Below are 13,951 nucleotides of genomic sequence, written 5' to 3' on the forward strand. Positions count from 1 at the left end.
CCGGAGGTGGCGGCACATTAAAGTGTGCACCTGATTGTTTAACTTGAAGGTGCCTGATGACATTTAATCATTCAAACAAAATCATATTTCGTTTATTTTTAACGAAATAAATGTGATTTAATCCACATAATTTAGGCCTACTGTGTTAATTGTTTAGTATTGTTTAACTTGAAGGTGCCTGATGTGAACATTTCCAGAAGAACTCTAGCTTGAATGGCCTTTGTATGTAGCCTATACAGTAGGCCTACACATAGGCGGCGCGTGAGGCGCAGGTTTGGGAAGGCTAAATAACTTTTTTTTTCATCTTACGCTGCCCTCCTCCGGCGTCTATAGAAAAGAGATCAACTCAGTGAAAGCACCGCCTGCTGACCGATCAGAGCTCAGTGTGCGGAGTTTAAATCTATCAAGTCATATTACAGGAGAAAGGAAATGCAGTTTAAACTGCCGTATGCAGAGAAGACGCCGACGTGTCGCACTTATCATTCATATCACACTGACATCACATCATCACTCAGATAATCGATCTCACATCGATATCACAATATTTCCTTATCTGAGTCAGCTTCTCGAGCCGTATCTGGCCGTGCAACACTTAGTTACATTGTCACATATACTGTATGCAGACGTATTATTTTAAGCAACACATTAAGTTGACAAAACACTCAACTCAAATGTAATAAAGTCAGATCCCCTCGTGTTTTAGATGGGGCAGTATCATAACACTGTTGTACGCTTTCAAACACTCGGTAGTTTATTTTTTAACGAGTTGTTCTGTATTCTCCTTGCAGGTGCAGCTATGTGGCTTGTATCCTGGATTATATGTTTAAGTCATCATGGATGTTTAAAGTTCATATTTGTCTAATATTAGTTTACTTTTCATTAATGAAGTATGATGTTGCGCTGTCAGTACACTTGTCCCTGTTTGTGATTGGTCAAATGTAGCTAACCCCGCCCCTTTCACGTGAACGCGTTCTCAGCTGGAGAGAGAAACCCTGGCTTGATTTACCGAGTTGAAAACCAGCGCCGTAGGACCGTTTAGCGAGATCTCGTTTGTTAGGGTTAGTTAAGATAACTCAAGCATATCCAGGGTCTGTTGAACTGGCTTCGTGGTACAGGGCACAGGTGGCTGCATAGCAGTGCTAATGTCAAAGACATTATATTTTTATTTTACCAGGATGCAGTTACACAAATATTTGGGAAGGCTTAGCCTTCCCTAGCCTACAGCACCTGCCGCCTCTGGGCCTACAGTATAGCCCAACCATGTACACCAGGGGTGGCCAACCAATCAGAGGTAAAGAGCCAATAATTGTCCTGTGTTACTGCAAAGAGCCACATCATACAGTACACACAGGCACACATGCTGGGTGTATGTCCCCCGACCTCTCTCTCCTTCTCTCTTTTGCTCTCAGCCTTTCTGTGTGCTCCCTCACTCTCTTCCTCTATGTGCCCCTCTCTATCTCTCACACATACAAAATGAAAATCTAAAAATGAACAATAATTGACACACACACACACACACTCACACACAGAAACACATACCTCCGCTCAGCCAGATTTCCTATAAATGGCACAGTCCATGATATTGACAGAAATTGACTTAAACCTCTCCTACCAGTATTAAGACCAGAGGCTAGTTATAGTCAACCATTAATATTGTGTCTCACACACAAACTCTCAGTTAAAAACATTTGAAAAAAGTAGTTATCTTACTATGCATGTTGCTTCTTGAAATGTGCAGAGGATGTGGAAGGGGCTCAAATGCATGAAAGGGCACATTTGCGATCTTTGCGACTTTTTTCTCCCTGTCTATATCTCACACACAGATTCATGACAGTTATTTAAAAATAAATAAATAAAATAAATAAAGTGTATTTTAGTTAATTCTCCTCACATGACATCTCAACTTTTACCTAACCCTCTGACTGACAGAAGCTCTGCTGACAGAGATGCACTTTCTCTCTTGTTTATTTCTTTACCGCGAATCACCAACTTCGGGAGTCCTTCTGTGCCAGTAGCCAGCTTTCCGGGAGCAGGCCTTCTCACATACACATATACAACTGCAAATTGTTACCGTTTTGATTTGACAACATTATATTGAGTTATTACGGTTTTATCTGAGTTATATTTCTGCCAATCGGAAGCAGATCTCTCCCTTCACTGTCACATCGCGAGTGCAGTAAAGCCCGCCTCCAGTACTGCAGGATCTGCATTTTGATTGTCTAAAGCACTTCTTTGTTGAAAACTCTGTGTAACGATTGGGCTGGAACTTGTGTGTTGTTAACCCTTTGTGAACTGGAATACATATGCGCAAAAAAAACAAAACACAATTAAAATTCGATATGAACTGAGGAGCCGCATGAGACTGGGCAAAGAGCCGCAGCTCGAGAGCCGCGGGTTTGCCACTCCTGATGTACACCTTCCTTTTTTCCCGTCCAAAGTTTGAATTGGATAAAGGTAATGGTTATCAATGGTGCTTTTATAGCCTATTGTATAATAACTGTGATTTATATTGCTTTTCAAATGCATATGGCCAATTTACACTGCTCTTCCCGTCAAGAATATGAATAGAACTTAGTTAGATCACTTTACATTTCTGCAAATTAATTTTTAATCACACACGTCTCCCCGTCCCGAAAATGATAAATAAAATAAAAAGAGGAAACCATTTTCAAGTTCAGTTTTCAACGTTTTATTTAAAATAACTGACATAACGGACACCATACTGTAGGCCTATCTGCTGCGGAAACCAGGACGAGCTATTTCGGGATCTGTTTTTCGGGGGCTCCTCAGTCTCTCATTTACCCGGCTCCTGATTAGGACACATCCTGGGGATTGTGTTTACAAACATTGACCAGACCGTTCACCAGCCCCCACCCCCCATGTTGCCTATGCTGTCCTGTGTTGCGAACTCTGCGTTTAAAACGAATTGGCCATCGGAATGTGTGGAGGAATTCTCCCAAGGGTCACATTCCACAGCTCCCCCCCCCCCCCCCCACTCCTGTGATCTCCCATCCCCCAGTCTGTAGGTTTGTGTTTGCATATTTCTATCCCGTAATTCATACTGGTCCTCTCACGCACATACATTCTCCTTACAGTATACATACATAGGCTATATGAGTCCGTGTATCTACGGACCATTTGTTTTTCTTTATTAAACAAGTTAACGGAAGAGCGTCTGAGAGTTGTTTTTGCCCTTTTGCTTGTTACCTTACTAAATGGTCTAATGGTCAGTGGAGCGAGGGGGGAGGCCCGCGAAACTCGCGGAAGTGATTTCAAAACAAAAAGCACTCGTTTGCTTGGAACAAAGAAAACGGCCAAGACACACATTGAGTCCAGACAATGAATGTTATTAAGGGCTGTAAATATAATAAGCCTGTGTCTAAAATTGACAACAGGCTTATTATATTTACAGCCCTTAAGATACACTTTTGTGTTTAACAGCTGACCACTACCATGACCTACTTTGTTTTAGTAGATTTCGCATGAGAGCAAAATGTATAAATATTAGCATTAAATTATATGAATATGAGAGCAAAATGTATGAATGTGTGAGTGACAATATATACGTGTGTGAGAGTGAAAATGTATGTATGTAAAAGGAGAATATATGTGTGTGAGAGTGAAAATGTATGTATGTAAAAGGAGAATATATGTGTGAGAGTGAAAATGTATGTATGTAAAAGGAGAATATATGTGTGTAAGAGTGAAAATATGCTGCATTTTGAATGTCCGATAGTCCACCATTTCCACCGGAAATATCAAACATTTAATAAAAGTGAAAAACAATGAACAAGACTTAACGTATTCATCATAATTAATTATATTTATTTCGTTTGGATGTAGGATTTTTGACTTTGTTTAGAGCAGTGATCTTCTACTATATGAACATTTTGGACCCAAAATCACAACAAAAAAACGTAAAAACAGATTTTGAAAATGATATTATTTTTCATATGTAACACAAACATACACAACGAAACCATTTAAAAGCTGGAAATATATACATGGGATGTCACTATGATAATGTGAAAGTTTGATTGAGGTAGCATGGGATTTCATTCTGATAAGGCAAAAGTGTTATTATAAATATAATACAAATATATATATACACATTATGTACAAAAATCAGTTTTTTCTGTCTTTATCTGTGCCACGCTTCAAAGCGGTTTCTGTCAATACGACACAGAGGGCAACATCACAGGTTCCTCCTCCTCCATGTCAAAAAACAAGCTTAAAGCTTGACTCACGTTCAGAGTTCTCTTCATCATAGTTGAATCTTAAAAACTCTAAATCTATCTAACTAAATCTAAATTCTCAATGTTTGTCTGTCACTTTACTTCAATCGCAGTCTCCCGCCGTCCCTCTTCGTCTCTTTTCGTCTCGTTTCGTATCACTCCGTTTACCTGATTACCTAAATACATCCTGTTGAGCAGAATCTACAGTTTCCAGTATTTTCCGTTTCGTAAAATGATCAAATACGGCGAAGATATTAAAATATGTGCTTCCATTATTCATACTTCTGAAATATATCTGTATTAACTTTATATCATCGTATGTCCGTGTTTATTGGGTCTTTTTGCATGAAACAAAGACTGGCATATAGTTTCAAGCCAGTACTTTCGACAGAAATACACATATACATCCTGTTGAGCAGGATCTACAGTTTCCAGTATTATCCGTTTCGTTAAATGATCAAATACGGCGAAGATATTAAAATATGTGCTTCCATTTTTCATACTTTTGAAATGTATTAACTTTATATCATCGTATCTCCGTGTTTACTGGGTCTTTTTGCATGAAACAAAGACTGGGATATAGTTTCAAGCCAGTACTTTCGACAGAAACACACGGCAATGTTGTCCGGACTGTTGTTTTTATGCGGCACTGGCTTGAACAGGTCATGTGATCTGATCACGCCGGTGTGACGGTTGACTCCAAAGGGTTAATATTAAATACATATAAGTATTTTTACAACTTGTATTTAGAAATACTCTGTTGTAATTATTGATGCATAAATGTGTTCATCCATTCAATGTGGCATCTGCTATAATGGGGTTAATGTATGATATTACTTAATAATACAATACATTATAAAATACATGTGAAAACCATACAGTAACAAATAAGTGATTAAATGCTACAGTATTCAGCAAACACAACTGCAGAGCTGCAAACATTGCAAACAGACTAAGTTCATCAACACCCAGTTGTCTTTGTGTATTTTGTGAATGAAGCGCCATCTTATGGTTAAATCCTGTAATTGAACAAATGGGGAAATTGGGCAACGCCCTCTAGCAATTTGGCAACACCCCCAGCCACTGGCATCCGCTGGGCTTTTGACTGGGACACACCCATCTGAGTCTGATCTGGAGTGCTTCATCTGTAGTTCTAAGAAAGGATGAAGATCATTGTCTCAGTTGTGACCCTGCATGACATTTGTACATGTTCTTCAATAAAAAAACATTTAAAAAAATTCCACAGTTTTCTGATGGAGAAAACTAATATTTGACGTTAAATAGACAGGACTTCTTTTTGGGGATTGATATGACCGCACATAGTCCCTTGATCATCCTTAGCAGCGGTCTGTTAGCGAGCTCTAACAGACCTTTTGAATGTCCAAATAGACCAATCAGAATCAAGTATTCAACTAAGCCATTTAATTATCAGTCTTAATTTCTATTGGAAGCTCAGGCAAGGTACATAAATGTATGTTTAAAACATTTTCCACAACGAAGCTGCGCAAAGGTTCAATAGAAAATAAGTTACAAATATAAATCAGAATACCGTTTATTGCAGCGTAGGTTTTCACATACTTTACAAGTGATTGGCATTGTGAGTTGGTAAACTGATAAACATATGAAATGAAAGCAAGAAACAGGGAAAATGAGAATTGTAAATATAGAAAAACTGTTAAAAAATGACAAAAAACTAATATAAATACGTACAATATATCTGAATACTAATTTTTCAAAACACAGGCGAGGAGAAAGTCTAGAATAATAAGAGTATTTAATAATAAAGGTTAAATAAAGGGCAAATAAAAGTGCTATTTCAATGAAAAGTCAGTCATGATTGAACATAAGTCATAAGCCCTTAGTTTTTAAGAGTAGTATGTTGGATAAACTGCCTCAGACGTTTTCAGTAAAGAGAAGAGTTCTCTTTGAATTAGATTTTAGTTTTAGGTTTTCATCTTATAGTTTGTAAGGAAATGTGTGTCCTACCTTAAACATGTTGTGTCTGTTGTACTGTGTCCACAGCAGGAACCCTCTCCTTGCTTCAGATGGGATCACGCCCCCCTCTCAGAGCAGCAACAGTACAGCCACTAACCCCCCCGACATGTCGTGCTGGAACCCCTTTGGTGAGGACAACTTCTCCAAGCTGACCGAGGAGGAGCTGATCGACCGGGAGTTTGACAGACTGCGAGCAAGCAAGTGACCCTTTGCTTGATAGTGTTTTGTTTCTGACATCATAGCAGGAGTCTGTTATTTATTGCAGCAGTCAAAAATAAATTACAGTTTATCTATAACGAGCGCTGAGACTGCGGTTTGGTTTATTAAAGACTAAGAAAACAAGTTTACCGATATCTCATACCTCTACAATTTAAATCATAAGTCACTTTTGAGTGATTCATGAAGTGAAGCGACTTCATCTCAAGGTTAAACCGTATTTTATTAATAGTTTCCATGGACTAAATTAAAAAATAAATCATAACCAAATGCAGTATAATTCAATATCTACCCTTGACTTTGTGTTTAATGTTTTCAAATCTTTCTGTGGTTTGAAAACATCTTGCCTTAGTGTCGCAGCTTTAGATGATTCAGTTTCAGAATACTTTATTGTCCATTACATTAACATAAAATGGAAATGTGTCTTTGGCGCTGGCAGATTAAAAAACGTCATCTTAAAGTAACTAAGTGGCTGTCATAATAAAAAGGCTAAGTGGTTTGTTCTTCCTCTGGCATGAAGTTCATTTAAAAAACCAAAACATCAGAGCATGACACTCAGTTGCATTAAAAAATAAACAATATAAAATGTAGACATTCAAGTTATGTGATGCTGTTTGTGGCAGATGTCCTAAGAAGGATCCTTGAGGTTTGGAAAGGATCTGTTTGTGTGTGTCTTGAATGGTCACGGCTGATAGAAAAATGAATTTCTTGTAGTTGTTTTTCCCAGCCATTGGTGATCTAATCCTCTTCCTCTGGGACCTTTCCATGCAGATGAGCCAGGGGAGAGAACATCCAGCGCTGAAAAGGAGCGAGCGCCGCCTGCCGCCTCCACCCTGCTGCCAGAGGACCTGTTCGGCTCAGTCCCGTTCGTGGCCAGCGCAGGCAAGTCTTAGAGGAGTCTCTACAGAGAGGACCCAACACTGTGGAGCAACCTCCCCCGCCCTCCCCCTTCTCCTGCTCTTCTGTTCCCAGCTGACCTCCTGTCAGCAGCTCCCATGCCACACTGACCCCGCAGTGAGGCATTCAAAACCAATGATTCGATTTTGTTTCGGTTGGCAGATAAGTCCTTAGCATAACATATGAGGAAAAGGTGAGTGTAGGCTCTTCTGTAAATACATTAGGAACAACAGCCGATGCATGAGTGAAATGGTGAAAGCACTTTCCTTATTCACTGCAATCAGCTCTTGCCTTTAATTCTGGGCTTGGTGGCGGTCATTTCTTAATTGCCGTGCTGTAACAAACCTTTATGCAAGTCAGCTAAAAGAAGTGGCCGGATCGAGGTACTAACACATAGGGCTCTCACTAAGAAGTATATACACTCGTGGTGAGGCGCATAATATTACACATTTTATTTCAGTTCATTCAGAACTTCCAGCTCACTGTGTCCAACAGAGAACACCGCTGCATAACATCGCTGTAACATGACGAGGCCATAGAGACGTGTCAGTGTGAAGAGTGAGACACATGGCTGGTACTTATAAGGGCTGAGTGATGAAGACATTGCAGAATAATACAATATTTACACAATCAGTCTACACATAACTTTAAAGCTTTTAACAAGTTTCATGCAAACTATTCTTGATTTCTCATTCGATTGAGTTTTTATGGATTTTTAATATTTTAAAATAGAACAATCCTTGACACAATCCAGTGGCTTTATCTTCTAAATAAAGTTCCTTATTTGGTATTCAGCCAGTGCTGAACATGTTTTTACTTGCAGCTGTCTTCGGTCTTACAGTTTGTCTCTTTGGATCATTTGCTTTGATGAAGTGGATGTTGCTCTTGGATCCAGATATTTAGTGCCAATTTTCTCTTCCGAGAATAATTATTTTAAATAACCACAACACACCATTTAACAATCTGTGTTGCAGAAAGATTGAGCTCCAAGTTGTACAATCAAGCCTGCAATGATCATACATCAAACTTAAAAAAGATGCTACTAGAGTGCGCTATAGGACACATGTTTGTGCCAACACGACACAATTCAGAAAGAGAAGTAACCAAGCCCGCCCCCTAAACCTGGGGTCCTGTCTCACCAGAGCCCTCACAGATAAAGTAAGGAAGCCCTGAGTTTGTGTAACCGGGCTTCGTTCAGAGCACCATCCTCGCCCTCTGTGTGAGGACATTGAGCAGCAGAGCTCTGTGAATGGGTTATCTGCTGGTGGAATCACATGTTTACAGACGGAAGACCTAGGTCCATCATTTTATTTATTTTAACACTATTTTCCACTAAAACCACTTGAAGCACTAAGTAAAGTAGGCTGAATCCAACCATCGTTTCCAAATGTATGACCAAACCTGGCCAAGTCCTCTGTAGAGTCCAGTAATTACATGTGACATAAAATGGGGTTATTCTTCAGAACTCCTACACTGGAGCCAGTGGGGTTTCACAGGAGCCCTGTCACACCCTCCCCCTTTTTGTCTCTTTTTTTTATGTAGTCTTTAAGTTGTTAAGTTGTTGCAAGACATTTTTAATTCTGTAAAAAACTAAAAACCTTCACTTGTGAATGTTGTACATCCTGTTGAATCCCTAATATACTCGAACATCACTCAGCCCTGCTACTGATATTACCATATACCATTAAGGGAAAGGAACACTTGAACTACCAAACTTGTGTCTATTGGCCACCTGTTTACATTTAAACACCATTATTCTCTGCGGCCATTAAAACTGCAAATATACCGCACTAATACATGAATTGTTTGGACAAAGCCTCAAATGTCCATGTGTGGACTGAGCTCTTTACAGCGCAGGCCGTGTTAACATACTCGGCTCGAACTTGGCTTAACTAACCAGTCAGACTGCATGAGGTTGACACAGATCATAGCCTTGGTATAACAATGTGAATATCACAGCGCAGTATTTCAACATATATACCTTTCGGTGGCAGCAATAAGCTTTTGTGCCTCTGTACTCTTCCTGTTCCTTAAATGTGAATTGTTTTTTTAATAGGCAGTTCAAAAACGCTGTTTGTAATATTTACTGATAAACCGTATCAACACTAAAACACATAGATATTTTCTAAAGGGAAATGAGAATAGATTTAGTTTTCCTACAGTAAACTCATCTCGTGTCCTTAAACATGCAGGCTTAATGCAAATCCAGTGGCTACAGTTTAGAGTAGAATGAGACAAGATAATGATGCAATATAAACTTCTAAGCACTTGAATGTAGGTGTGGAAATATGTTATTGTCTTCACTTGTTACTTAAAGAATATACATTTGAATTCAAATTGGAAAACCAAAAAAAAAGAAAATGAAACCAAACAGATTGAAGGGACTTTTGTACTGAATGTAATGTTAGAACGGTCAAATGAACTGGGAGTGATTCCTACAGGCTGGCATGAAGAGAATTCTCCTTTCAGCCTATTAGCTTCCTATGTGTGTGCCATCACAGTGTGTCAGCTGGTTATTGAGGTTGCTCTTTAAATGCAAACACACTGCCAGCAACTGGCATAAATCAGTCCGTTTGTTATTGTTTCTCTGTCGTACAAACCAATCAGGACATGCCATTAGTGTACCGACATGTGACATAGAGTGGTGCAGTGATTACATATTTTTGTGAGCCTCACCCGGAAGTTAGCATCACAAGGGTCCCTCAAACAAAAAGCCATGGCAATTACTTTTGGTATATTGCTAGAAATAAGCTTTGTTGCCCACACACATTTGAATACCCAGCACGTTTGTTTCTGCAGGATAATCTCCATGTATTAACACCACTTTGGGATTCTTGAAGCGTAGTGCAATTGGCAGAAACAATACGTAATGCTATGAACAAACTACGTCATGGTCGCGCACGGCATCGGTCACATTGTAAGCTCTTGTTAACCACAAACACATTCAATCAAACGTTGACCTCGAGACGAGGGAAGTTGAAGTGGTAACATGCTTTTCCTGGTTTAATGACTTTTAACTGCACCAGTCTATAAGTGCCAACTAAATAAATAAACAAATAAAACAGTGCCAGCCCCATGTATGTAAGAACACTTCAAATACATCCAGCAGTATGGCCAAAGTTTGTTTTGCTTTGCTGCATTCACAAAATATGATAGGGGTGTGGATTCAATCCTGACCAAGATTTGATCTCTCTGAAACTGCAGGATTGCTAATAATAATGTCATAAGGCTGTAGAGCAGTCACTGGCAGTGTGACAGCATATTTCAATTTAACATTTGGCTTGCAATTACATTTTTTCTACGGTTTTCTTTTAAAGTGGAAGTCGCTTGGTTTCCATTTCTGAAAACAAAGTGCCTTTTTGTTTAATCTGACTGACGATGCTGATCACGCTTTTTCATACAACGATTACAAAATCGTTTTTTTTATTATCTCAGATTACATTTAGAAGAATACATCTGTAGTTTCCTAAATGTGGAAAATAAAGACCTTTTTGTCAACTTGTCACAGTATAGGCACAAGATACAATTATGAACCTGCACATTAATAATAATAGGGCCCCTTTGAGAAATAAGCAGAAGCAAAAACATACACACCACTGCAATTCTTGACCCTAAAAGTGATGCTTCCCTGTTCCTGATCTGATTGATCCCATGACATAGATCTGTTTATGTTTGAGCACCAACTGACCAACTTTTACTCTTATACATAGTCCCTTCTGTTTTATTATGCTGAACACGACTGGCTGATGGCACATGCAGTAGTGTAATGTAACTTGTTGTGCTGATAGGAATGCTTGCTGACTGCTGATGACCTCTATCAACGGTGAATATTTTAGAATCCATACAATCCTAAAGGGCTGTATGTTTGTTAGTGCTCACTGCCGCTGTTATTCCACATTAGAGCAGCAAGTGAGAAACCCATCTTCATGCTCATTTTTGTATATAAGTGGTCAAATATAGCTCATGTGTTTAGCTGAAGGTAAGTTTGGAGAACTGTTACTGTTCCCCTTCATGTTTCTACTCGTATCACTGCCTGCTTTTATTGGGCCGTTGTGGTAAAACTTCATTTTCAGTTTTTTGTTTGTTGCTTAGTTCATTTGTCATTCAGTGAGACAGCCATACTCCGAAACATCTTGTTCATGTGTATTGGTGGATGGATCTATAGTCTATAGTATAATCGAACCATCAAAGCCAAAAAAAGTGAAGGGGACGACCAGAGCCATTAACTGCACTTTAAGTTCCTGTTATTAAAGTGTGAGGAAGTGTGAAATAATATCCCAAGATTGTTGGGGTTGAACAAGCATAGACATTGAATGTTGTTATATATATTGTTTACATTGATGTGCTTTTTATCCTTTCTGTTGCGGGGTTGGTTTCCCCTTTTTATTAGCATTCTTTGTCGAGCTTTCCGTCCCGATAGAAGCCCCAGAGCAGGTCACTAAAGCTCTGAATCTTTCTGAGTTCATCCTCACGAGAAGTGTTGGCTTCAGTTGTAGTCCTCCTGGCTACCAGCAGCTCCTGGTTCCTCCTGCAGAAAGAATTCAACCTATAGATCAATAATTTGTCTTATCTTGTTGTTCTGTATCATACTGTGAGTGTGAATGTATTTCTTTATAGAATGTTACTGATAAATAAAAAAAACATTTAAAAGCAATTTTCACTTTGGTTCCTTTTGTATGGCTCTTTAAAGTATGTGAAGGTTTAGAGTCTCTCCACCACTACACCATGTGCAAGATGTTCCCTGGGTAACGTGGCTGTCTTTGTTTAATACGTTTACAAAATGATATGTACAATGTCATGTTATGTGAATGTCAAATGTTTAAACACAAGTTCCGGGTTAAGGCATGTCAAAACTAAGCAGCATACTCGGACAGGTGTCCTGCATGCTAAAGCCCTGATGGTGACTAACACATTCTGTGTAGTGTATTCAACTTCAGTTTTCACTGTTTGCCCTGCCTCAAAGGGGCCCTGTTGTGCTTGGTGGGATGTTCACTGTCCTGTAGTGTGGTATAGGTTTTTGTGCAAATGCTAAAATCCCAAGATCCATGCCAGAGGGAGTTTCTCTCTCCCCCCGCCCCAATACCCATTTATTACGCTGAGGAATTCATTCTTCAGATATGTATTTCGAAAACAAGAACATTTCAGGTGATAACATGCTTTTATTTAATAAAATAGGCAGAGCAGCTTTTTATAATAATAATAATAATAATAATAAGATACCCGCGGTAAACATTTTGCTTCAAAATAAATAAAGTATAATGAGTTGTTTTTGGCATTGGCATTTTTTGCCAATTGATATTTTAACACATTTAATATAATCCTGTTTAATTTAGTTTAATCCTTAAACATAAACAGAGCGACATTCAATTTGTAAGAAACAGCTCAACCATCTTACATTTAATTATCTATTTTAATTATTAAATTATATTTATTTATTTATTATATAACGTATCAGCTTGAATTGATTGGTCTAAAAAGGAAAATGCTCCTCTGTCCATTCAAACACATTTAACACACATCTTTCAAATGACTACGTGATTTCCCCTCTATTGTCTGGTTTGCGTTCAAACACAGCAGCTTTAACCGTCAGCACGGGAGGAAGACATGTAGGCCTACTATATATTCAATATTTATTTTGTTGTGCTTTTTTTTTTTTAAATAGTGTGTTTTTTTTTTTAATGATCATTCGGTAAATCCATAAAATGTAAAAAAGTAAATCACTTGTTGTACCTGACCCTCAGACCAACACACTCAGGTATTTAATGAGACACTTTTTCGATGATTGGACACAACAGAGAGAGAAAGCAGCAGATGTAACATTTAGGAAGCCAAGACACAGTCAGTTTAACAATTCCTGCTTCCAAATGAGATAAAACAATTGAAAATAAATCTGTTAGTAATTCAGCGTCTCGCCCTATTTCCTCTAACACTTGAAGCCAGTGATATTATCATATTAGCAGTTAGCTTCTATTAGCAGCTTGTTTCATTTTTTGGTTGAGTCACAAAGGCTTGTAAATGTTGAACTCTGCAGCTTGATCAAATCAATCTGGGTTTAGTGTTCGATGTTAGGGGAAGACTTCTTTCAGCCCCTGCTGTCGGACATCTCAAACACATTTTATCTTCCATCAGACAAGAGGACAGAATCGTGCATGTTTTCCCCACTTATTTGTATCTATTAAGAGATCAGATGCAGCGTGTAATCCTTCAGCTTTCCATCAAAAAGAACAACGACCAAGCAAATCTCCTGATGAAAGATGTTTCTATTGTTGTCACTCTCAGAAGTGAGTTCTAATCTGGGAGCAGTCGGGTGGAGCAGGCAGATGCAGAGCACCCCCCCTCCTTGTTTTGTGCATTAATATTACTTTTCATCTTTTATTGTTGAGAGTTTTACAACAAAGCTGTTTGCTAATCTGTCATAACGTCCTGCCAGCTTTGGGTGGTTGAAGACACGGAGAGGTTTCCATTCTTGTGCTCCCAGCAGGGGGTCCCTTCTCTGCTTTCTAATATAGACTTTCCACTGATAAGGAACAATAAATTGGCTCTTTGTGTATAGCACAATTTATTTTCAATATAATTGGAGACTATCCACTCGCTAATTAGGCTTAGTC

At 38.7% G+C, this 13,951-nt stretch overlaps 1 protein-coding gene across 3 annotated transcripts in view; it reads left to right on the forward strand.

The window, feature by feature from the left end:
- The window catches only part of bmp2k (BMP2 inducible kinase), an 83,390-nt gene that overhangs the window by 53,708 nt on the left and 15,731 nt on the right, over window positions 1–13,951 (forward strand). For 2 of the 3 annotated variants that reach the window (XM_034216708.1, XM_034216710.1), the window contains exons 14-15: window positions 6,258–6,427; window positions 7,218–7,328. In XM_034216708.1, the coding sequence (XP_034072599.1) occupies window positions 6,258–6,427; window positions 7,218–7,328 (281 nt within the window). The remainder of the gene's footprint in view (window positions 1–6,257; window positions 6,428–7,217; window positions 7,329–13,951) is intronic. The other variant, XM_034216709.1, reaches the window with a different exon arrangement.

The sequence above is a fragment of the Gymnodraco acuticeps genome, unplaced genomic scaffold (assembly GCF_902827175.1).
Source record: "Gymnodraco acuticeps unplaced genomic scaffold, fGymAcu1.1, whole genome shotgun sequence".
Classification (NCBI taxonomy): Eukaryota; Metazoa; Chordata; class Actinopteri; order Perciformes; family Bathydraconidae; genus Gymnodraco; species Gymnodraco acuticeps.